Source organism: Rana temporaria, chromosome 12 (genome assembly GCF_905171775.1).
Source record: "Rana temporaria chromosome 12, aRanTem1.1, whole genome shotgun sequence".
NCBI lineage: Eukaryota > Metazoa > Chordata > Amphibia > Anura > Ranidae > Rana > Rana temporaria.
Window position 1 is genome coordinate 100773073 of NC_053500.1, and position 26152 is coordinate 100799224.

At 43.2% G+C, this 26152-nt stretch overlaps 1 protein-coding gene across 2 annotated transcripts in view; it reads left to right on the forward strand.

Moving 5' to 3' along the window:
* Nucleotides 1–26152, forward strand: part of ARHGAP23 (Rho GTPase activating protein 23) — a 259682-nt gene that overhangs the window by 104839 nt on the left and 128691 nt on the right. For both annotated transcript variants that reach the window (XM_040329852.1, XM_040329853.1), the window contains exons 2-3: nucleotides 11324–11497; nucleotides 18179–18197. In XM_040329852.1, the coding sequence (XP_040185786.1) occupies nucleotides 11324–11497; nucleotides 18179–18197 (193 nt within the window). The remainder of the gene's footprint in view (nucleotides 1–11323; nucleotides 11498–18178; nucleotides 18198–26152) is intronic.

Consider the following 26152-nt stretch of genomic DNA (forward strand, 5'->3'; position numbering starts at 1 on the left):
TGATTATTGTGCTAATGAAATCCCTGCCAAAAATAAGGACAACCAGATGTGGAAATTCTGGGCTCCGGGGAAAAGCAATAAGTTGAACAATATTGTAGCCAAGTCCAGGAATACTCTAGCCTGTGCAGTAGATGCTCTGGTGATTCCTTGGACCCAATTCCAATGCGTTTATGCATTCCCTCCGATGAAGATCCTACCTCTACTGCTGTGCTAGGCTCCTGGTGAGGCTTATCGCACCAAAGTGGCCCAGAACAGCGTGAGACAGTGTTCTGGTGGACCTGCCTTGACTTCCACACAGACAAGACTTACTGGCCGAAGGCCCCCCTGTTCCAGCGTGACACTGGCTGTTGTAACCCAAGTCCTAAAGCATAGGGTATCTCTGTTATTCCCACCTTACTCTGAGCAAGGAAATTAAACTCCGGTAAGATTTACCATTGCAGGGATTACTCTTATCACTCGTATTTTGGCCTTTGTTCGGTCTGGCCTTGACCAGCGTCTTGCTCTGGGTACCCCCAAGAGACAGGTTCTGCTTTATTCATCCACTTTCTGAAAACCCTTGCTTCACAGTCCCTCTCAGGACTTTTCTGCAGGAAGTTGGTCATACCATTCCCCCAATTCTACCTCTTGTGTCACCTTTGGGATTTTAACTTGGTTAAAGTTCGCCACCCCCCCCTCCCCTCTTTAAACGAATAACGTAATTTTGTTGAAATACCTTATTCTTTAAAGTGGTACTAAAGGTACAACTTTTTTTACCTTAATGCATTAAAGTAAATGTTTTGGCAATTGCTCTTGCAATTCAACCAGCTTACCCATTATTCACTTGCCGCAAGACTTCTGTGTACTCTTGTTTGTCAGTAGGCAAAGTCAAACTTTATTTCTTTTGATAAGAGCCTTCCAAACTGGTGTAGTAATATTCTGCTGTAGCTGGATAGTGCATTTAGATTGTTACCAGATTTCTCTCAAATCAGTGGAAATACAAGGTTATAATTTAGATACAAAAAAGGAAAATAAGCATCATAAAGTGAAAATCAGGGACTCTTATACATGCAGAAACAGTATGAGGTATCGCTGTACTAATCCATAGCAAACACAAAAGATCATACTACTCAAAACAAACAAACCAAACAAAATAACTTTGAAAGTATTAACATACCAAAAACACAGCACTACACCCAAAACTGACTCCCTTCCAAAACATTGAAAACTATACTCCATAGCTTTTTTTCTCAGAAAATAGGTGCAGGAACTCAACCACGACCCCGTTCAGATTTCACAAACAGTAGAAGGGTCTTAAAGGGGCATTAAATATGAGGATTGCATTACATACAGAGTGCAGAGTTCAGGGGGGTTACACACAGTGCAGAGCTGTCACTTGTAAACACAGAAACCAGACTTCTGTGTTTACAAGTGTTTGTGGTGAGCAGGCAAAATTTACAGCTGCCAGACTCAAACTAGGATCTGGTAGAGTGTGCCAATCTGCTGCCAATGCCCCAATCAGACAGCCAGCCTGATCCAGTATCCTCCTCCTACCTTCAGCCCTGGGTGGGAGATCTTAACAGGTTTTTACATAGCAGCTTAAAGGGGTTGTAAAGACAAAAATATTTTCCTCTTAAATTAAAGTCTGACAGTAGCTGATAAAGTAAAAAGTAATGTTTTGCATTATAACTAGTTTGATACCTGTTGAAATCGAGTTGTTTTATTCACCTCCAGCACTCCTGAATCATTATTCTCACTGACTTCCTGGTTTGCGGTTTCGCATTCATTCTTGCTACATCACGGCCTAATGGGAACTACAGTTCCCATTAGGCTTAGCCTCCATGCCTGTGAGGGATAAGAGAGCATCTTCACGCAGGGCTGTAGTCATAGGGAGGGGGTGAGCACATTCTGCTTTCCACCATGCAAAACCGCTCAGATGCTGGTGGAAAGCAAGAAGAGGAGAGACAGGAAATGGCATTTTCAAACCTGGATTACTGTATTTTGGAGGTCAAAAGGAAAAACGAGGTAAGTGATATTTAAATGCTCTAGCTTACAGCAATCAATTGATCTAATAAAAAATGAACCTTTAGTGTTCCTTTAAGCAAGGATTAGGGGAGAGCACATAGTTATCAACTTTAAGATATCATTTACACTGGAAGTTTGGTGGGATGTCTGTCACCCAAAAGAAGTTCCGGAACTTCTTTTGAGTGACGGGCATCTCCCAATTCTGTTTGCGTAATTATACCACGATTCGTTGGGTGACAATCGTGGCAGAATCGCAGCGATTTAAAATTCTGATCAGTCCAAAAAGAAGAAAATGTACATAAGTAATAATACAGTTGCGGATGGCATCTAGTCACTGCTTGCTGCTGTTTTATTGTTGTTCATAAAGTTTATTGCTTGTTTATGGTAGAGGGATTTGCATTGTTCTTATAATTTTGTAGTAGTAGACAGACTCATTCTAAAATGAATTGGCAGCTACAATGTGTTTCTTAGGACAACACCCAGTCTTCTGCGTTGCAGTGTTTAACCATAACCCACTGCAGTTTACATATCTGCGTTTCATAAAACACATATGGAATGCTGCTTAGCTGCAGCTGTAGTTGGTATTCCATAGATCACTATATGGAGAATGCTGGCAATGCCCAGCAGAATGTTCATTCGGATCCTATAAGAACTGGTCCATTATACTGTGTGTAGCTTTTGTAGAGCGCTGACGAGTACAATGCCAGCACAAGTCACAAAGGGTTCAGCAAAAAAACAGTTTTCAGTGTCAGCAGACTCATTTTCTCTGAATAGTGAATGGAGCTCAATACAAGCTTGTTAGTGGCACAGGGTAATGGTCCAAACTTTGAAGGATCATTCTTATTTCCCATTGTGAGAAAAAATTGTCAGCTTACTCACAAAAACAGGCCTTTAGTAAGTCAAAAAGATTAAAGGGGTTGTAAAGGTACAATTATGTTTTCCTAAATAGCTTCCTTTACCTTAGTGCAGTCCTCCTTCACTTGCCTCATCCTTCCATTTTGCTTTTAAGCCTAGGTTCACACTGCTGCGAATTCAAAATCGCGGTAAAATGCGTTCCAAATCGTACCCAGTGTGAACCAGGGCTGAATGTTCTTATTTCTTCTGAGAAATCCTCACTTCCTGTTCTTCTGTCTGTAACTCCACACATATTAATGCAAGGCTTTCTCCCTGGTGTGGAGTGTCGTGCTCGCCCCTCCCTTGAGGGGGGAGGGGCGAGCAGGAGAGTCGGGACGCCCACTAACACACAGCTCCTTTCTTTATCTGCAATGTAGAGAGCGTCCTGACTCTCCTGCTCACCCCTTCAAGGGAGGAGGTGAGCATGACACTCCACACCAGGGAGAAAGCCTTGCATTACTGTGTGGAGTTACAGAAAGAAGAACAGGAAGTGAGGATTTCTCAGAAGAAATAAGGACATTTAAAAGCAAAAGGTAAAGGAAGCTATTTAGGGAAAAAATGTTATACCTTTACAACCCCTTCAAATTGCAGTCAGTCATAAATTGACAGCTTTATACAATATATTTCTGAAAACAGGTTGATTGCTGGAAGACATTACTTTATTTACATCTTAAAGGGGTGTTCCAGACAATTTTTATGTTTATTAAAAGTCAGCAGCTACAAAAAGTGTAGCTGCTGGCTTTTAATAAACATACACTTACCTGCTCCAGCGTTCCAGCGACGCGCCGGCCGGGGGTCCGCTCCTCTCACCCCCTCCCTGGCCGGCGTCTTCATTTCAACTGTGGGCACCCGGCCGTGACAGCTTTCGGCTTCACGACCGGGCACCCACTGCGCATGCTCGAGCGGCACTGCGCATGCACGCGCGGGCCGGCGCTGCGCCACCTGATTGGACAGGAGATCGCCTAGGACCTGTGACGTGTCCTAGGCGATCGCCTACAGGAAGGGGCTGCTGTGGGCGATTAAGCTTAATCGCCTAACCAGCCTCTCGGCGGAAGGAGGAAGTGGGACAGGAAGTCCCACTCCTCCTGAAGCCCCCACTCCCCCCCCCCAAAAAAAATACATGCCAAATGTGGCATGTAAGGGGGTGAGGAGTGGGATAAGCGGAAGTTCCAATTTTGGGTGGAACTCCGCTTTAAAGTAAAGCTAAAAGAAAAGTGGAGGGATTGGAATTCCTGTCAGGTTTTTATTGGTGTCCATGCCCATGTTCACTCTCTACATTTTATGTTTACCATTATCATGGAAATAAAAATAAAAAATCTCCCCCAAAACAGTAATAGAGGGAAAATTGTTCCAATGAAAACACTAGTTCTGGTGACAACCAGGGGATTCTTTGGCCTAGTTCACACTGGCTTTGAAAGCAGGCATTTGAGGGGCATTTTTAATGATCCTCAAACACCTTATGCACTTGATAATATGGACAGCAAAAAAAATTGACACCTCATGTGGAGCTTGAAAGGAGTTTTTTTAATATTCTTAAGTCTATAGTAACTGCGCGTTAGTACATTATAGCTAATAGTACAGTTTTAACGTGCCAAAAATGCATGTGAACGGTGCCACAAAGGCACTTAGGACGTTTGTGGTAGCGTTTTTAAGGCTCATTAAGTGCACCTAGTAACGCTATAAGCACGTTTTGATAAGCGTCTGTATTTTGTGCAAGTGTGAACAAGCCCTGGGGGGGGGGGGGGGGGGGGATTTCCTTTCACTTCCTGTTTTGGTTATGGGAAAGGAAGGAGAAAGCGGAGTACAATACAGCCACTGCTGTATTCAAAAAGGAAAAAAAAGGTTTGCGTTTAGCACCACCATAAGTATGCTTTTAGTGAATGAGGAGAGCACCTTGAACTTAAATGATCATTAGCCATATTTTTAGTGGGAAAAAAACTGGATGTTTTCTATTCGCCAGCTATAATGCTGCAAATTCTGTTATTCATAGAGGATATGGCCATTGAATCCAGAGGATTGAGTAGATCAGCAGACACTCATTTCTTCTTCATATGGGGAAATAATGTATGTAAACATATTTAAACCGTTTCATTGATCAAAAGATTACAAATTTTCTGTTGGCGATCTTGTAATTCAGACCCTTCTGAAGGGTATAGGCAGGTCCTGCACCTCTCTGCATACTACACTGCAGTTCTCTATTCTGACCTGTCCTCGGTCCTCAGCCTAAGAATGGACAATGAAAGGGCAAAAGCATACTGATAAGGTCAACCATGTACTGTAGTCTACAAAGCCACAAATAATAAGACTAATAATCCTAAAATGTTTTCTGAAAACCCAGTAAAAGCTATCTGTTTTCTTCTGCTACGATATTGCTTTTTTTTTTTCAAATCTACGGTTTTTAAATCTCCCTTATTCTGCTGTACATATTTCTCCACTGACCATGTTATTATAGAAGTGGATATAGCAGGCAATATAGTGCTTACCCAGCCTCATGTAATGTTATAAGTAGCACAAGTTTATTTTTATTACTATTATATGGAAATGTGGTAGCCGTGTGGATGTGATCAGGGCTTTCATTGTAACTGAGTTGGGAGGAGGCTCTGGTATCTCAGGGGACAGGGCAGTGTGATGGGGTTAGAGATGCAAATAGGTTGATGTCATAGTGATTTAGTAGAGTGGTAAACAGAAGTCTGCATGTAATGATATATTTTGCTGGAGGCGTGGTGATGCCTGAAGCCAGCCTGCCCTCGCCCTCCCTCCCCCCACTCTTAGGCTGTCTGTGCCAGTCAGGCATTGTTTGCAGCTGGGGCCCTCTCTCCTCTATTACCCCCTCCCATGTAGAAACCAGCTGTATGTGGAATTGACTCATTTCCAGGATGTCACTGTCTGTCACTGCCCTAGCCCCTCAAACATGCTGTCATCCTAATGCGATCTCTAAAAATGGGTTCCCAGTGTGAAATAAAATATCTGCTTGCACTGTGCACATCAGCTGATTTGCCCAAATAATCATTGCTAGACATACTATATGTGGACATTTTTTTGACATGAAGCTGCTTTTACTATGTACATTAAAAAATAAATACAGAATGTCAACATCCTCTGTTACAGCAGTCATGTCAACTCACCCTAAAGTAAATGATATTTGCATGTTCTTCTCTGTCTTTCTGCACAATGTACAGTGATTTATCTAATTTACCAGAGACCCTAGCCAGACTTCTTCTCTGCATAGTCGGCAGGTATTTTGCAATAGGCCTTGTTACAGGCATGTACAGTGGTCACCTGGAGTGTTGTGCAGGCAGCAGCTCGTTATTTGTGATTGGGGATGCCGCCACTGTATAAACGCCAATGAACATCACAATTTGACAGGTGTGCAGGGGTGGGTGTGCGGCCTCTTACGCAGAACGCAGACAGTGTTTGCCTTATTCACACTTTACAGGCCTCAGCGCCCGAGCAAATGAGACAAATACAGTTTCAATATGTTTATATGTATAAAGGTGTACATTTAGGAACGTCGGATAATCTGCGATGGTGGCAATTACAGCTGGTCTCTACTGTACAGTGGTTTATGAAGCTGTATTGAGGAGTAGAGGTGATGTTCTTCACTCCAATGAGAAGCTGACCGTGACTGCAAAAGGCCAATTTAATACTAATCTTTCATGCCTAAAGCCCCGTACACGCGATCGTAATTTCTGATGCAAAAAGTCAGACGGACGATCGCAGCGATACCTCACATGTGTGATTTGAACACTGTTTACATATAAGGGCACGACTTGCACCTGCAATTTTTTTGCTGCGCGAGATCGCGGGGATGGGGGCGCTTTTAAAAAGTGTTTTTTTTTTGTTTTGTTTTTTAACATGTCTCTTTTAAAAAATATATATATATATGTTTTGATCACTTTTATTGCTGTCACATTTCTTTAGAATTATGAAGAATTTTAAGACCTGGTTCACATACCGTATACCATATGTGAATTGGATGAGTTTGGAACCGCATCTGATTTGCATGACAAAATCCTTTTGTATGGAGCTGGTTCACATATGTGCAGGCTGGCCACAGTGCGATTAAAAAAAAAAAATCGCACTGCAAACATATGTGAGCCCAAGCTAACACACGCCCTCGATCGAAGGTGGCGGTCACAGTCTACGGACTTGAAGGTGTCGGTTTTAGTATCGTAGCATTTTCACAAATACAAATGCTTAGTATGGCAACGGTAGTGTGTGTGTGTGTGTGTATATGTTTGTGTGTATATATACAGACCGCTCATAAAAAAAAAAATGTTTTTATTTATATCGGGACAGTTCTTTGACACTTGTAACCACATGTATTTATGGCTATATAAATAGGTTACAAGTGTCACAGGAATGTCTTAATATAAATACAAACCGTTATTTATGAATGGCCTCTCGCACACGTCTTTTATTAACATTTAACATTTCATCAATTTAATCATAGACTCAAATCTTACTTCTACTACACATCATAGCTATTCACTGCGTATTTCATTCTCTTCTCTTAGTCAGAGAAGAGAAGTTTAAATGTTAAAAAAAATCTCTCCTTTTTACATAGTGTTTCCAAAAAGTTGACAGTATAACCCCTCCTACTCCTGGGATGCCTTTATTTTTTCCTAGTGTCCAGAAGAATGGATGTCTTCCTTTTTATTTTCCTTGCTCTGCTGAAAAAAAGTCTAACCTCATTGCTGGCTGTTTTTTTTAAAGGAGAAGTACAGCCAAAGCTCATTTGGCTGTACTTCTGCTGAGGATCACAGGAGTGCCGTTCGCTCCGCACTCTTGTGACCCATATTCAGCAGACAGCGGGTTGAAATAACAGAGCTGGTCCAGGCTGGGACAAGATCGCAACAATAAAGCCGGGATCCACCCACAACCCTGAACCGGCACCTGGCTAGGCCTTTCAGTAAACTGCTGAGTGCCTGAGCCAGCCGCTCCCACACCCATCACAGCCCAGTGCTCCAGTGAGCACGAGGGGAAGTAGTCACCAACGCTCTCCTCACAAACAGAAGGATCAGCTGTCTTTTTGATCGCTCGGTTCTCAGTCTTAGAGCTGGCAGGGAACAGATGCAGCCTCAGAGGGATGCTGTGTCCAGCTAGGTAAATATGATTTTGGGAAAAAAAATAACTTCTCTTTTAAGATTAGTAGGGTTGTCCCGATGCCGATACTCGTGTCGGTATCAGGACCGAGAACAACAAATTAAGCGCACTCCTGATAGTTATAAAACCTACTGCTTGTAAGGGCAAAGGTAATTAAAAATATTGTCAGGAAAGGGTTAATGGAAAATGCATTAGTCCGTTTAAAATGTCCATCAAAAACTACAACTTTTTTTGTTTGAGAGCCACGTTGCACAACCGCGCAATTGTCAGTTAAAGCGACTCAGTTTTTGCTGAATCGCAAAAAGTGGCCTGGTCTTTGGCCAGCCAAATGGTTCGGGGCTTAAGTGGTTAAGAATGTCAGTGGGGGCAAGAGTACCCATTCTGTCTTAAAGGGGTTGTAAAGGAATTTTTTTTTCCCCTAAGGCACCTTTTACACTGGGGCGTGAGCCGATAAAGGGTAAATACCGCCCGCAATGCGCCTCTGCGGGCAGTATTGACGCGGTTTTCCATTGTTTTAAATGGGAAGGAGCGGTATACACGCCGCTCCAAAGATGCTGCTGACAGGAGATTTTTTTCTCTCCCACCAGCGCATCGTCTCAGTGTGAAAGCCCTCAGGCTTTCACATTGAGTATGCAGTGAAGGAGTTTTTCAGGTGGTATAGCAGCGCTATTTTTAGCGCTGTACCGCCTGAAAAACTCCTCAGTGTGAAAGGGGTCTAAATAGCTTCCTTCACTTACCTCATCCTTCGATTTTGCTTTTAAATGTCCTTATTTCTTCTGAGAAATCCTCACTTCCTGTTCTTCTGTCTGTAACTCCACTCAGTAATTCAAGGCTTTCTCCCTGGTGTGGAGAAAGCCTCTTGAGGGGCCGAGCAGGAGTGTCAGGACGCCCACTAACACACAGCTCCTTTCTCTATCTGCAAAGTAGAGAGTGTCCTGACTTGCCTGCTCCCCCCTCCCCCTCAAGAGGCTTTCTCCACACCAGGAAGAAAGCCTTGCATTGCGGTGGTGAGTTACAGACAGAAGAACAGGAAGTAAGGATTTCTCAGAAGAAATAAGGACATTTAAAAGCAAAATCGAAAGAATGAGGTAAGTGAAGGAGGACTGCACTAAGGTAAAGGAAGCTATTTAGGGGGGAAAAAAAAATGATTTTACAACCCCTTTAACATAAAAAGCCTAGGACGCAGCCCAGTAGTGCTCAGGAGGAGAGAGGGCTGCTGATAAACGGGTAATGAAGAAGGCTTAGTTCATGTGTGTATCACTAAGGCGAGTCACTTCACTGGGTATTTTCAACCACTACTCTAACCTGTCTGTTTCAAAATGCAAATGGGTCACTCGCCCCACCTTGGACCTCAAGATACTGAATGTGTACATTCACAGCCCGTACACCAGGGGTGCCCAACCAGTGGCCTGTGGATCCCTCTGATGTGGCCCACAGCCTCCTGCTCTGGGATGGAATAGAATAGAATACTGTTATTAAAGATCAGTCTTATTACTAAAATCACAGTGTATATATGGGCATATCTGTTGTGCAGTGGTTACCGGGCTGCTTTCAAAGTGATCCGCAGATGCAGAGCAGTTTACCTGCGGGTTACCTGCACTGAGCCATAGACTTCTGTTATTACCTGTGAGTTTGGGGAGCTTTCTGAAAGCGCACCAAACCTGCAGAATATAATATAAGTCTATTGCAAAGTGCAGGAAAGCCAAAGGTACACTGCGCTGCACCAGCAGTGTGGGTAAACTGCAGCGCATCTGTGTGAAAGCAGCCATGGGCCCCTTTCACACAGTCAGTCTGACCCAATTGGACCCTCCATTCACCTCTAAGGAGTGGCAGATGTAAACCAACTTGTATCCTACCTCCAATCCAATTTGGTAGACTGAGTCCGTGTCTGCTCTGCATATACAGAGTAGACACAGACCTGCTCCGCTCATTGTGGCCCGCGACCGGTTACCTGTTACCAAGTCGCTTAAGTGGCCCTCTCTCTTCAAAAGGTTGGGCACCCCTGTCGTACACGGAAATGTCCGTGTGAGAGAGCCCATAGAGGTAAGATGGGTAGTGAAGATCCTTTTTAAAAAAAACGCTTTGTGCATAGATATTTCACTGTGTGAATTGGGCTGCTTTTTTTCATAGATCCTGTGTAAACTTTGATATAATATTTGGACAGTGAAGTTCTTTGGTTATTTATATCACTAAGCACTTGATTGAGACACATTTCTGTTTTGCACACAAGGGTTTATCTGTTTATTTAGCTTTAAGTGTTATAATAGTGCTGTATTTCATGGTTTATAAGGTCTTATGCACACTAGGCGTTTTTACAGCTGCTGTTTGGGCATCGGACGTTTTTTTTTAACTGCCTCTAAACTCCCCTGCATATTATCCTATGTGTTCATGAACACACAGGCTTTTAACAGCGTTTTGTGTCCACAGAGTTTAGTGGCAGAAAAAAAAACCACTACCAGTGCGTTTTGAAGCAGCAGCATTTTAGAAGGAAAAAACGCTGACGGCTCTTAAACTCTGCTAAAAGACTGTGCCCAGCCTGTTTTTGTATTTTTTTAATATTAAGCAAAGGGTGCTGGAGTCTTTAACTAGTGAATAGCTGGTTGTTAACGAGTGGGCCGGCAAGCCTGGCAATGTCCTTAACAATGGATAAGCCATCAGCTGTCAGCTGGGTTCTCCGTTGACAGCTGAATGTGTAAAAAAACAATTGGCAGCAATAAAAATTTCAATGTGAAACTGGTAAATATATGTTAAAGGTGTAAAAATATTAATGAACAAAGCAAAAAAAAAAAAAATACACGAAAGTGAAGTGCCACTTAAATAACTCCTAACATGGTGCCAGTTCTATTAAAGGGGTTGTAATGGTTTGTGTTTTTTTTTCTAAATCTTTAAGCTGGTGCATTGTTGGTTCACTTACCTTTTCCTTTGGTTTCCCTTCTAAATGTTTTTTTTCCTTTTGTCTGAATTTCTCACTTCCTGTTCCTCCTCAGTAAGCTTGCCCCCATCACCCAAGCTGTTCTGGCTGGGGGTTAGTCAGTGTGCTTGCCCCCTCCCTTGGGACTACATCCCTGCGGGGAGACGTTGTGAACACATATAAAAACAAACCTTTACAACCCCTTTATCTTTGCTCCCTCCATCACCAACACCACCACATTGGTGACCCCCAACTTCCTTCCACTTATGATCAGCTGCATGCTGGGCACCATTAATCTAAATTAAAATAGAAAAAAAGAAAATTTGAGTAGATTATTTTAAGCAGCTTAATGAAGGACATTGTATTTCCCTCAATCAGATGAACTAATGTTTTCCCTCTCTTTTTTCCTAGAATGCCATATCCCAGGATGGGGAACACCTCAGTAATTCCCCACCTTCGAAGGAACCCTTTACATGGGTGGGACCCAGGACGCTGGCCATCAGGAAGACCCGACAAGGATTTGGATTTACACTGCGCCATTTCATTGTGTACCCACCAGAGTCTGCAGTGCATGCATCAGAACAGGTACAGACTTTTGAAAGTATTCCTCTTTTTATGTCTCTCTCTATATATATTCTATAGTGTGTGTGTGTATTACCAAAGTATTGTGACGCCTGCCTTTACACGCACATGAACTTTTAATGGCATCCCAGTCTTAGTCCGTAGGGTTCAATATTGAGTTGGCCCACCCTTTGCAGCTATAACCGCTTCAACCCTTCTGGGAAGGCTGTCCACAAGGTTTAGGAATGTTTGACCATTCTTCCAGAAGCTCATTTGTTAGATTAGACACTGATGTGGACGAGAAGGCCTGGCTCGCAGTCTGTGCCGTAATTCATCCCAAAAGTGTTCTATTGGGTTGAGGTCAGGATTCTGTGCAGGCCAATCAAGTTCCTCCACCCCAAACTCACTTATCCATGTCTTTATAGACCATGCTTAAAGTGGAGTTTCACCAAAAAGTGGAACTTCTGCGTATCCGTCTCCTCCCCCCCTCCGGTGCCACATTTGGCACATTTCAGGGGGGAACGGGGACCTGTTTTTGACAGGTCCACTTCCGGAGACGGCGCTGTGGCGAAGCTCGGCCCACCTCATCCTTCTTCCGCCGCTGGACCAATTAGAAAGTGAAGCGTGCTTAACACATATGCAGTAAGGAACCAGCTGTGAAGCCGAAAGGCTTCACTGCCGGGTTTCCTTACCAGCAATGGTGGCGGGTGCACCCGACAGCCGATCTGAAGCGGACCTAGGCCTAGGAATAGTGTGAAACGTGTCAGAAGTCCAGTTTGCTGTGGTTTGTAGTGCGGTTTTATTTTACCAAAAAAGGCAACGTTTGTTTTGATTGCGGCTGTCCAGAAGATTTTTCCCTTTTTTCTGAAGCGGAACTCCGCTTTAACTGAAAAGGCAGGTGTCCCAATACTTTTCGTAATATAGTGTGTGTGTGTATATCCATCTCTCTCTCTATCGATCTATCTAGCTTTAAATAATGTTAAAAATGGAACAAAAGAAAAGGTTGGAGTGGAAGTCCAGTCAAAAATGAAAAATGTTCTATTAATTATATATAAAATATCTTTATCTTTGACATTATTTTTTTTCTGTATAGCCGATTGCCAAGCTTAGAAAGTCTAATCAAAGCCAGACAATCAGCTTCTTCCTGTTCTTCAGGGACAACCTTATTTCCCGTTATCTGAATTCTGCATGGGGGCCTTTCGCTTCCTGAAAACGTTGTCCTTCTCTTCTACACAGACATGCCTACTGTTCATTCTAACTGCTCCTGTCTTTTTCCCATCTATGCACCTTTGAAAATCAGCGACTTTAAAAAAGGTGCCTGCACTACTTTGATGGAACTATTGATCCAGAGTATAAAGTTGGATCAAAGCTGCACTCAAAGTCTCACTCTAAATCACACCGCTTTGGAGTCACACTAGTGGAAACTTTGGAGTGTAGCTTTGATTCAACTTTACACTCTCTGGATCAAAGTCACATCATTAGACCAGGCAGCTCCACTCCTTATCCTTTAAAGTGGTTGTAAACCCTTACAGACCACTTTTACCTACTGGTAAGCCTTAATCTACAAGGTACAAGAAATATATCCTAAACCTACACGGTTTCGTAGATATTTGAAAAAGACATGCACCTATGTCTACGGCACATGCGCCATGGAAAATGGCGTGCCGCTTCTAACGGAGATCATGCGCGGGAGTGACGTCATCGCCGCTCCGGCCAATCACAGCCGGAGCCGCGATACCCGAAAGTCACTCCAGGAGACATGGCTGCGACGAAGGAGGCGAACAAGGTCGGCTGCGGGGGCTTCGATCTCAGGTAAGTTCTCAGGTAATTGGAAAGAAACTGCGACTAAATACTAAACAAGAAAGAAAGAAAAAATGCAATGAAATCAGTCTATTCAATCCGAGAGCTGCAATTACCATGTAAACAATAGATACAAAAAACAAACATTGAGAAAAATATAAATCGCGCTACCTCTAAACCGTGTGAAACAAATATTGGAATCACAAAACTATGTGATATATATTGATATAAATCATAAACTATGTGGTATATGATAGTATTATATAAATAACTAATATACCAAAAAAGGTTGATAGCCACTAGAGGGCACTATATAGCACTCTCAAGTCCCTCAATAACAGTGAAACATTGATAATGAACATAAAAAAAAATTGGATCATATCATTAGATCAATAAATATTAACCAAATAAAAATATATATAGACATATAAATAAAACAAATATTGTAGCAATAAAGTCCATAAATGTTTAATACATGAAATGCCAGACACCTGTGCCAAGTTACAAAATCAGTTAAAAACGTGTCCATAGCAAAGTAATGAATCCTCCACCAAACTATAGATTGGCTCCTTACCAAATCGCCTTGATCCCTTATGACAGCATATAATAGGTAGTCACTCCCAGTCTTGCAGTTCAGACAGATACGATCCTTAACATTGGGTCTCATCCACAAGTGATTAAAACTCAAGGCTCTGTTTGTGATGAGCAGCAGCTCTGAAGTAGCTCTGCATGCTAGCTTCCAACCAGTCTTGATTATCTCTAATTGATACCAGCACTGTAATCTTGAGGGTTACACTGGAACTGGATGCAGCTGCTGGATCAGCTGGAGTGGATGTACAGGGCGGTCCCCGCACACTGTGCAGGGACCGCCCTGTGTTTCCTCCGCTCTCCCCTATGGGGGATCGGACGAACACAGACCGTATGTCCGTATTCATCTGATCTGATCCGCCAGACGGAAGAAAAATAGGATTTCTTCCGTCCTCAAATGCGGATCTTTGCGGAGGCGGACAAATTACGGGTGTCAGCGGATGTTCATCCGCTGACACCCGTAATTACATAGGGACCCATGTATGTCCCGTTTTCATCCACAAACGGACGGATGAAAATGCGGACATACGGTCCGTACATGTGAAAGGGCCCTTAGGGTGTCCATTAGCCCCGGACCATTTTGCAGCTAAAGGACCAGGCCCCTTTTTGCGATTCGGCACTGCGTCGCTTTAACTGACAATTGCGCGGTCGTGCGACGTGGATCCCAAACAAAATTGGTGTCCTTTTTTTCCCCATAAATAGAACTTTCTTTTGGTGGTATTTGATCACCTCTGCGGTTTTTATTTTTTGCGCTAAAAGGAAAAATAGAGTGAAAATTTTGAAAAAAAATCAATATTTTTTACTTTTTGCTATAATAAATATCCCCAAAAAATATATATATAAAAAAAAAATTTTTTTCCTCAGTTTAGGCCGATACGTATTCTTCTACATATTTTTGGTAAAAAAAAAACGCAATAAGCGTCTACAAAATAGGGGATTGTTTTATGGCATTTGTATTAATATTTTTTTTATTAATATTTTTTTTCTACTAGTAGTGGCGGCGATCAGCGATTTTTATCGTGGCTGCCACATTATGGCGGACACTTTTGACACATTTTTGAGACCATTGTCATTTTTACAGCGATCAGTGCTATAAAAATGCACTGGTTACTGTGAAAATTACACTGGCAGTGAAGGGGTTAATCTATAGGGGGTGCTAAAGGGGTTAAGTGTGACCTAATGTGTGTTTCTTACTGTAGGGGGCGTGGCTGGGCGTGTGACGTCAATGATCGTCGTTCCCTATGACAGGGAACAGACCATCAGTGACAGGCTCACTAGGAAGCACGGGGAGAGGTTTGTTTACACTTACCTCTCCCCGTTCTTCAGCTCTGTGACCCGATCGCGGGACACCGGCGGCGATCGGGTCTGCAGGTGCGGTCACGGAGCTCAGGACCGGGTCACGAGTGTGCCGCTGGTTGGCCGCTTAAAGGGCAACGTACCTGTACGTGCTTATGCCCAGCCGTGCCGCTCTGCCGACGTATATCAGCGCAGGGCGGTCCTTAAGAGGTTAATTGACCAAAATTTGACCGGTTCAGCAGGAACTTTCCACATTTTAATCTGTGGCTGTTTCCATTTCCTTTTTTAACAGTAGTCGATCTAAGGACTGACTGCATTCGACTAGGCTTTTTGTAAAATGTTTGCTCAATCAGCGTTACAGCCCATTGCCTACATGGGATAGCAAGCCACACAATTCTCCACCAAACCAAAAACCCCATAGAAATAAAACGCATCTACCATCGTATGGCTTAAATAATGGCCGTGGCACTTTATTGGTATAATACTGAATATAACCATTTCATATTTAATTTAATTACTTGCCGTCCGCTGGCCTTCATCTGACATCCTCGGCTGTGGCAGTATATCTGAATGATGCCTGTTGCTGCAGGCATCCTTTAGATATCATTTAGATATCGGCATTTTCAGCTGGCGATTCTCTACACCATAAGAATGATCATAGCGGCTGTACCGCCGCTTGATCGTTCTTACGGGCAGCGAGAAGGGACACCCCCCCCCTTCCTTCCCACGAGCATGTGCAATTTTGAAGCATCACATGTTAGGTATCTATTTACTCGGCGTAACTTCATCTTTTACATTATGCAAAAAATTTGGGCTAACTACTGTTTTTTTTTTTTTTAAGAGCATGAGTTTCAAAAGTTTAAAAAAAAAACGTGTTTGAAAAATTGCTGTGCAAATACCGTGCGAGATAAAAAGTTGCAATGACAGACATTGTATTGTCTAGGGTCGCTGCTAAAAAAGCATATATAATGTTTGGGGGTTCTATGTAATTTTCTAGTAAAAAAATGATGATTAACTACAAAATACAGAAAATTTTCCCTGCTCAGTCTCAGGACTTGAGCAAATAATAGCACTTGTAAACTGTAAAGTCCCCCCCTGATCCAGGGGTGACAAACCACATAAACGTGCCAACGACGGGGAGGGGGGGTGGGGGAGCAAAGTCCAGTACCCAGCCAGCGTCCTCTGCAGCCTTAAATAGGGTCCAAGTGAGTTCCAGAACTTTCCACTAGTCACCTGCTTCACCTGGGCCAGTCAGGGAACACCTTGTCCAGGTACCTGTAAAAACTTAAAGGGGCAGCGCTCCATATACACAGTACATGCAAAACGCACTTTTTGTTTGTAATTTAAACGTATTCCTCGGGGAAAGGATAAGGGATAAGGAAGAAGGGGAAGGGGCGGCCGCGAACCCATGTGCATGGGCACAAATTAATTGCGCCCTGTTGTGCCAGTGGTAATCAGTGTATCGTTGTCAGAATACAACAGTGCAATGGAAAGAATTCCCTCATCCACCTTCAATGTGGGGATGGGGGAATCGGTTTATTTTTTGATCAGCTGGCTGAAAAAAAAATGATCCATCTAGGGCCAGCTCAGCTTTTATTTTCTTCCCTGAAATAGGCAAAAGACATGGTGCTTTTTGCAATGTGGCATACTTTGTAGTTCTTTTGGTTACAGCATGACGGCATGCTGTGAAAGTGGATGTAGTGTTAGGCCCCTTTCACACGGACGGATAGAATGGTGCTTTTAGCTGCGGATTCTACCACAGCTAGAAGCACACAATGCTTTGCTATGACACCCTTAACACAAAGTTTAGCTGCGGTTTTGTTACCTGCGGTTTTGTGTGAATAGAAAAAATAGAATTGAATGCGTCCAGGTGCGATCTGGCGCAGCTATCGGCACATAACCGCAGCTGCGTTTTGGTATGAAGCTTGAGGGGGAACTTCACGCCAATTTTTAAATAAAATAACTGGCATGGGTTCTCCCTTCAAGAGCATACCAGGCCCTTAGGTCTGCTATGGATTTTAATGGGAACTCCCATATGCCGAAAAAACGGCTCCCAGATTCCGATAAACTCCCCGCCCGCAGACCCCGACAACCAACTGCCAGGGTTGTCAGGAAGACTCCCTTGTCCCCATCAACATGGGGACATGGTGCTTTGGGGTGGGGGGGCCGCATCCCCCCCCATGTTGAGGGCATGCAGCCTGGTTCAGGAGGGGGGGGGATGCTCGCTCATCCCGACACCCTTTCCTGACCGACCGGGTTGCGTGCTCGGATAAGGGTCTGGTATAGATTTTGGGGGTGACCCCCCACGCCGTTTTTTTTGGCGTACGGGGGTTCCCCTTAAAATCTATAGCAGACCTAAGGGCCTGGTATGCTCTTGGAGGGGGAACCCATGCCGTTTTTTTATTTAAAATTTGGCGTGGAGTTCCCCCTCAAGATTCATACCATACACAGTGCCTGGTATTGGCAGGGATCCAAGCCAGATCCCCGTTCAATATCGTGCCGCAGCTAAACGCAACCGCAGCTAATCGCACTGTACAAATACAGCTGGTCGCTGTACCTGGAGTCTTGAATTTCAGCAGAAAATAAACATGCTTTTAACTGCGGCAGAACAGCCGTCCGTGTGAAAGGGGCCTTAGCGCAGATATCTTCCATCTCATGAACTGCTTTGCTATGCATTTGAATTGGGACTCCACAGGCCAGCTCTATGGGGCTAGAAAACACAGGGGTTGATTTACTAAAAATGGAGATTGCAGAATCCTGGTGCAGCTCTGCATTGGAACCAATCAGCTTCCTTTTTTTTGTTGTCAAAGCTTGATTGAACAAGCCCTAGTTTGAAGCTGATTGGCTTCTGGCAGAGTAATGGATTTTTATGCTGGCACAATCCTGTTAAAAAAATGAATTCAACACATTTTTGTTTGTTTTTTTAGAAATGTTGCTAAATCTTTCTGTGACATCAGTTATAAACCTGTATAGCATATCATGACAATTCTTGTATTAATTGTGATTCCTGTTTCTTTTTAGGATGAAAATGTCAGCAAAGGTAAGCTGTCAATCTGGAATGCTTGTAAAGCATGCGTTTGAAGAAGCATGATTGATGTGTGTTTTTCACAGTTCTATTCTCTTGTCAACTTTATGAACTACCCTATGTTAGCCATTTAGAAATGAATGTTAACGTTTGCTAGCTGCTTGTTTGGTATTAACAACTTTTTTAGGTTAAAGTAAACTTGTTGATGTGACATGTAGTGTCCTTTTTGTTATTTCTGGGCATATATTTGTAGAAAAACATTTCACAATTCTCACAACTATTTTTATTTCCCTTCACACTGGGCGCCGCTATACCGTGGTTTTTACCGCGATATTCGGCTGCTAGCGGTACGGTTTTAACCCCCGCTAGCAGCCGAAAAAGGGTTAATATCTGCAGAAGCGCATTGCGGGCGGTATTACCGCAGTTTCCCATTGAATTCAATGGAAGGAGCGGTAAACACCCCGCTCCTTCGCCGCTCCAAAGATGGGGCTAGCAGGACTTTTGGAGCGGTCCTGCTAGCGCACCGCTTCAGTTTGAAAGCCTTCGGGCTTTTACACTGAAGACTGCAGGGCATGATTTTTTCAGGTGGTATAGCAGCGCTATTTTTAGCAAAAAACCGCCTTAAAACGTGTCAGTGTGAAAGGGGCCTTACTGTTAGACTTCCATGCTATAATTGGCCATCACTTGACACTTTAACTTAAAGTGTCAAGTGATGGACAATTATAGCATGAATGTTCGGAGAGTACAATGCTATTGCTGAGATCCTGAAAATGCTAGTGGCCTGCCTGTCATACTGGTCTTCTTGCTTTCAATACACACTTGAGTCACTAAGCCTATACACGTGTGTTAATTATGAGTTGTAGCTTCACTCAATGTATGCTACATCTTCAGAAGAGCAACTCAAGCCAAAACTCTTTGTTAGTGTGGGAAAGATTGGAGATAAAGAGAAGAGTCAGAACCTATTTTAGCCTCTTGCACATGATACTCCTGTTTGAGCATCTACTTTTTAGCCGTTTTTTTTCTTTGTTTGTATGTATTTGCGCATACTTGCGCACATTTTCGTTTATACACACTTGTGCATTTTCATGCAAATGCACGCAAACTTATTCTTGCGTTCTCATTCTGCACAATATGTAAATGGACATTTGTGAGCATTAGGTGAAATTACTGACCAAAAAAGGGAGGTTTTTCTATAAAAAAAAAATACTGAGCTTTTTTAAACTGCAGTGTGCAAGAAGCCTTTCAGGTTTTACTGCTGTCTGACCTACTGAGGAGATTTTTCTTTACTTGTTGTTACTTGACACCAGGCTAAAAATATCTAATAGTGGTTAACAATCAAATGTTGCACATGGTTGCCACTGCCATAACTGTGACAATGGTGCAGTGAAAGGATGACAACATACCCTCTGCTACGATGAGGTCACTGTGGTTTAGAAGTCATCTAGGTGGCTGCAGATACACCTGATCACTTGTACATTTCAGCGAGTGAGCTGACTTGGCCTCTCATGTTCTCCAGTGCTCAGGCTCAGCTAGTTCCTCCCAGTGAGGCTAGCACTGCTGTGGAGGCAATCATGATGGAAAGATGGTGTAGGAAATCAAAGAAACATCCATTCCCTGATCTCCTTCACAGTGACTGAACTCAAAGGTGCTCGACTCAGCACATTTCATTCAGAGCTGTCAAAATCCCAGCATAACTGATGGGTGCACTAGTAGAATGGGGTCTCCCTGTTCTCTATCTGCTTGGACTAGACACCACAGGAGACATCAGGGTTTTAATACAGCCCCTAGCGTATCCATGAAGAGTCACAACTATCACACAGACCACTCTCATCATACACATACACACACATACAGTACTGTGCAAAAGTCTTATGCCGCGTACACACGACCGTTTTTCGCGATGTAAAAAATGTTTTTATGTCATTTAAAAACAATCGTGTGTGGGCTCCAGAGCATTTTTTGCGACGTTAAAAATGGGCATTACAAATTTTGAACATGCTCTAAATTTTCGCGTCGTTAAAAAATGGTCGTGTGTGGGCTTTAACGACGTGAAAAAAAAAATGCATGCTCAGAAGCAAATTATGAGATGGGGGCGCTCGTTCTGGTAAAACTAGCGTTCGTAATGGAGATGGCACATTCGTCACACTGTAATAGACTGTCTGATCAAGATGTCTGATCAAGATGCAGCTGTGTCATAAAAATCCACAACATAACATCCCTGGGGTAATAAAGCACCTGACAATATGGTGAAGTGAAATCACTGTTAATACACCATAGATAAGGAATATTCCCACAGTGTGTGGAATGGTTGAGCAAAAAATGGGGGTGCAGCAAGGGGGGGGGGAGCAAGTTTTTCCTATGTCCACCGTTAATAGGAACTTCAGGCACTAACGCACCGTATGTAGTGCAAGTATGTATCCCATGTCCAAGGTTTTCCACAGGAGGGTGTAGCTGGGAAGTAGTGATGCAGTAAGGTCATATATAATTAACACTGTAACAGTGGTTAGGATATCAGTCCAGCGTATAGCATGTGATATTGTTCTCAGTGTGACCAATATTCACTGCGGTGCAAAAAAGACACAGCACAACAGGTCCGCTCACCCAGCCTGGAAGCAGTGTGGACTTGCCTGAATACTGGCTGTAGCTTTCCTGCCTGCACATACGTTGGATTTGGATCAGGAATAGGGGTGTGTTGCCGTTCAGGCACTAGGTCGATGTCGGGTGCAGTTTGATGTGGTCTGGTCCCATTGCGGCCTCAGCGTCCCTTAGTTAAAATGAATGCCATGGTACTCGCAGATTCCCGAGAGCATGTGCGGGCTAGCAAGCCAACATTGATAGTGACGTCAGTGCGTCATTCACGTGGTGTTGTGACAACCGACTAGTTTCCCAATCGGCTTGAGCTTCTTCTGGGATGGGGGGGGGGTGGGCTAGTGGTGGGCTTTTATTTATTCTTTTCAAAAAGCATATAAGGAAGTGCAAACAAAAGAAACAAAGTGAAATCAACAAGAAGGCAAATAGGCAATGTGCCTGCTAGAGGGAGAGCATTCATAATTGTATGCATCTATTAGATCGAGTTTTCAGGATTTTCAGCCAAATATGGCCTCTTGGCGATCAAGAAATGCCCCAAAGTTGCATTCTGTGTTTAAGCCAGCGGAGCGAGTGTATTGAGGCGATAGATCCACATCTTCTCCTTATGTAGGAGAATAGTGTTGTTGTCACCCCTCCGTGGTGGCAGGTGAGGATAAATATACCCTTAACCTTTATTCCCTCTGATTTACCACCATAGAAATCAAAGAAGTGTGCATCCACTGGAGACAGGTCCTTTTTCTTCTCCTTGTTGACACCATTGATACTCCTGATGTGCTCACCGATATGTACCCTAAGTTGGCGCTTAGTTTTACCTATGTAATATCTATTCACCTATAGGTGAATGGACACTGGCAAACCAAAAAGACTGGCAGTCCTCCCCTATATAACCCCCTCCTACACAAGAAGTACTTTTTATTCCCCCGGCAAGGTCTGTAATATAGTGGTTACTGATGTGATCTTGAAACATACTTGGAGGTCTGGAACGGTTCTACTGAGAATCAAGGACTTTAATCGGATACATTCGGAAAAGCTGTCAGCCAGAATGAATGATACCCGAGCCTCATGGGAAGGAGAGAAGATTCCTCAAGGTTTGCCTGTAATGCAGCCTTACTGTGCTGGACCCAGTGTAATGGAACCCTGTGCAGTGTTTGTTCTGACCAATGTACTTTCCTACAGGGTATAATGAATAATATCCTTCACGCTACTAAAAAGTGGTAAATGAATAAATACAATCTTCCAAAAACAAACGGTAGTGAAAATGCAGCAAGAACTAGTAGTGTTTACAATACACAGCAACAGATTGATTAAAATGAATTCTCGTGCATAATCTTTAAAACACACTAATGTGATAAATAGTGAATGAGTGATAAATAAATAGTGATCAAAAGTGGGATAAATACATAAAGTCCATATGTGATAAAGCAGTAGATACTGCCTAAGAGGAGAAGAACTAGATATCCACAGATCTTGGAGATGTATGAGTGACTTACGGTAATCAAAAAGTGTGAATATAGGTTGAGAGGCACCAGTGGAAGTGTGGATAGTGTGGAATGGTGTTTTCTGTGAAGGTGAAGCTCTCAAGGATCATCCTTGTTGCTGATTTAACTCATTGGTGAGGTGAGAGTTCTGTGAGACCAGATACACTTTTTGATTAAGTCACTTATCAATCTCCAAGATCTGTGGATATCTAGTTCTTCTCCTCTTAGGCAGTATCTACTGCTTTATCACATATGGACTTTATGTATTTATCCCACTTTTGATCACTATTTATTCATCACTCATTCACTATTTGGCACATTATTAGTGTGTTTTTAAGATTATGCGCAAGAATTCATTTTAATCAATCTGTTCCTACAGGGTGCTATACAGGTCCAGGTGAGTGGACCCCACATTAAGGGGGACCCAGTGCCTGAAGGTCTTTTATGACAAAGCCCGCTGTGATGGGTGAAGATTGGACTCCTGTTATGCCCAGAGTCCTGCAGCAGGTATGGTAAGTCTGCATTTTTTTACAGTGTCTCTTTTAATGGAAAAAAATGAAGAGATCTGACTGTCTGGTCTTCTCTCAGTAGCCCCTAGGGGCAGTGTGCTGTTTAAAACATGCTCTGTATACTTATTAGGAGTATGGCCTGCTATTTCTCCTCCAGCCACTAGAGGATGCAGGGGCCTATTTCTATATAGACAGAAAGTGGAGGAGCGGCCATGTTTGCTATATGGATGGCAGGTTCAACAGGGCTGCTGGAGACATAACAACAGCCCATGGATACTAATGACGTATGAGTACTTACTATGGGAGAACTATGTGGCCATACAAGTCATGATTATATACCGCATGCTTAATCCGGGGGCCTGTACAACTGTAAGTCCATACACCCCTAGCATTGCACTTTAGTGTTGTGTCTCCAGAATAATGTGCATTTGGCACAAAACTAGTATGGGGCCTGGTGCAGTTGAATAGGTGCATATTTTCAAACTGGGTTAAGCTCATGTTTACTAAAAGCTCATGTTTGATAAAGGCTTATGTTTGATAAAAACTCATGCTTGCTAAAAGCTCATGTTTGATAAAAGCTTAGGTTTGCTAAAAGCTCATGTTGGCTGAAAGGCAGAGTTGCATAAAAAACGTTTGCATAGATACATGTTGCATGTTTACTTATATACATGGTCACTTGATGCATAGGCTCATGTTTGCTTACTTGCATAAACACATGCTGCATACATGCTTACTAGCATAAAGACACATGTTTACATAAACTGTGCATACATGTGTGTTTTTTTGCATTCAATTGCATAAATATGTGCTTATTACATTAACCACTTCCTTACTGGGCACATATACCCCTTCCTGACCAGGTGAAATTTCAGCTTGTGGCACTGCGTCACTTTAACTGACAATTGTGCGGTCGTGCGACGTGGCTCTCAAACAAAATTGACGTCTTTTTTCCCCCCACAAATAGAGCTTTCTTTTGGTGGTATTTGATCGCCTCTGCGGTTTTTATTTGTTGCGCTATAAACAAAAATAGAGCGACAATTTTGAAAAAAAAAACAATTTTTTACTTGTTGCTGTAATAAATAGCCCAATTTAAAAAAAAAAAAAAAAAAACATTTTTTTTTCTCAGTCTAGGCGATACGTATTCTTCTACATATTTTTGGTAAAAAAAAAATCGCAAGAAGCGTCTGGTTTGCGCAAAAGTTATTGCGCTTACAAAATAGGGGACATAATTATTATTATTTTTTTTACTACTAATGGCGGCGATCAGCATTTTTTTCGTGACTGCGACATTATGGCAGAGACATCGGACACTTTTGACACATTTTTGGCGCCATTCACATTTATACAGCGATCAGTGCTATAAATATGCACTAATTACTGTATAAATGTGACTGGCATTGAAGGGGTTAACACTAGGGGGTGAGGAAGGGGTTAAATGTGTACCCTGAATTGTGTTCTAACTGTGTGTGGAGGGGGGTGACTGGGGGAGGTGACCGATCTATGTCCCTATGTACATGGGACACAGATCGGTCTCCTCTCTCCCCTGACAGGACATGGATCTCTGTGTTTACACACAGAGCTCCACGTCTTGTCCCTGTAGCCGCCGATCCCGAGTGCCTGGCGGACATCACGGCCGCCAGGCACACGCATCGGCATCTCAGCGATGCGGCGGGCACGCGCGCACCGCCGCCGGGCACGCACGCTGGTGACTGCATGCGCAGGCCGTAAAAACACGGCCAGTCAGAGAAGTAGAACCACCCTGCGGCCGTATAAAGTCGTACGGCCGTCGGGTAGTGGTTAAACTGTATAGATATGTATTTGCAGTATACTGCATCCATAAATGCATGAACAGCAAGATTAATTGTATACCTGCATGATTGCATACTTGGGTACCTGCATACTTATGGGGTTGTTTAATGGTAGACCAACATTGTCTAGGCCTGCATCCTTGTGGAACTGCGTATTCGTTTTTGTCTAATACAGTCACTTTATTATTTACCTGTTAGACTAGCTAAATTACTTCAGAAGAGTGAGGCATCTCCCTCAGGTTCAGTGGTCTGGCAATGTTCACCAATAGCATCAGGGTGATCTGAGCAACTGTGGCGCCTGATTTAATGTCAAGCCTGTTTAGTACTTGGATCGGAGACTGCCCAGGTTTCCCTCCTAACTGAGGGAGGCATCTGAGGTTGCTGTGTTTTGGAGTATCTCAAACTAGAAGTTTTTAGGGCAGCCTCTGGGGGGGGTTCCCTCCATCTTTAGCCTGTAGAATCCTGGTAGGTTAAATACACCTCTTGGGACTGTCTGGGTCTGTCACAGACTAGTCAATCTTTTGCCTTGCATTGGCTCTTGGAGCAGAAGTTATAGGCTCATTATTGTAAAACAATTAACTAGTGACAGTTCCAAAACCAAATAGGGACATGAGGTTTATCTTGAGATCTCAATCCGCTGGGAATGCTTCTGCTTCAGATGGGCTCGATCTGTTCAGTGATTTCTTTTCTGCAGGAGGTAGATTCCGGGGTCCATAATCATCAGTAAACACATATCTTAATGTGTCGGTTTGTTTCCAGGCTCATCAAAGATTTCTGTAATTGCAGTAAAAATGAATCTTTTTGCTTGGCGAATCTGCCCTTTGAGCTGGCCACAGCTCCCGAGGGTTCACAAAACTCCTAGCCTCGGTGCTGGACTTGCTGAAGACACAGGTGGTGTTAATCTCTGTATACCTCAATATTCTTTGTTTAGGAAGCAGTCAATTCCAGGGTTTCCTTTGATACATTTGTGCAGGAAGAAGTTGTATCTAGGTCGAAGTACAGTCCTACTCCAGGTCTTTTGTAGAAAATCATTCTCTGTCTGGAACTTGAAGATCCAGGTTGGATTGCCGGAGGGCTCTGTTCCCAGAGTATGCAGAGATAAAATTGGTGGTTGATGGTTCAGAATCTGAAAAAGGTGGAATTCTTCCTTGCAGGGGTTTGGAAGATAATAACCACTGATGTCAGTCTCTCCAGTTGGTTTCAAGGTGGCTACAATTCAGTGGACTTGGTCTCCACAGGAGAGAATACTGCCCATAAATATCTTAGAACTTTTGGCCAGTATGCCTTGCTCTGAATTATGGGACAAGCCAGTTGTAGGTTCAATCCGGAAATGCCTCTGCAGAGGCAAAAATATTAATCACCAGGGCGTCACCAGGAGTCATGTGGCTCAGAAAGGTGAACCACATTCTGTCTGGGACAGCACAAGTGCTGTCACTATCGTCAGTGCATCTTCCAAGTATAGAATAGTGGCAGGGGGAACTCTGCAGGTGAATCTGCTAGATTCCAAGTTCTTCAACAAGTTGGGACAGGTTGTGTCTGGGACTGAGTCCCACTGGCAATAGGGGTATATGCACTGGTAACACCTT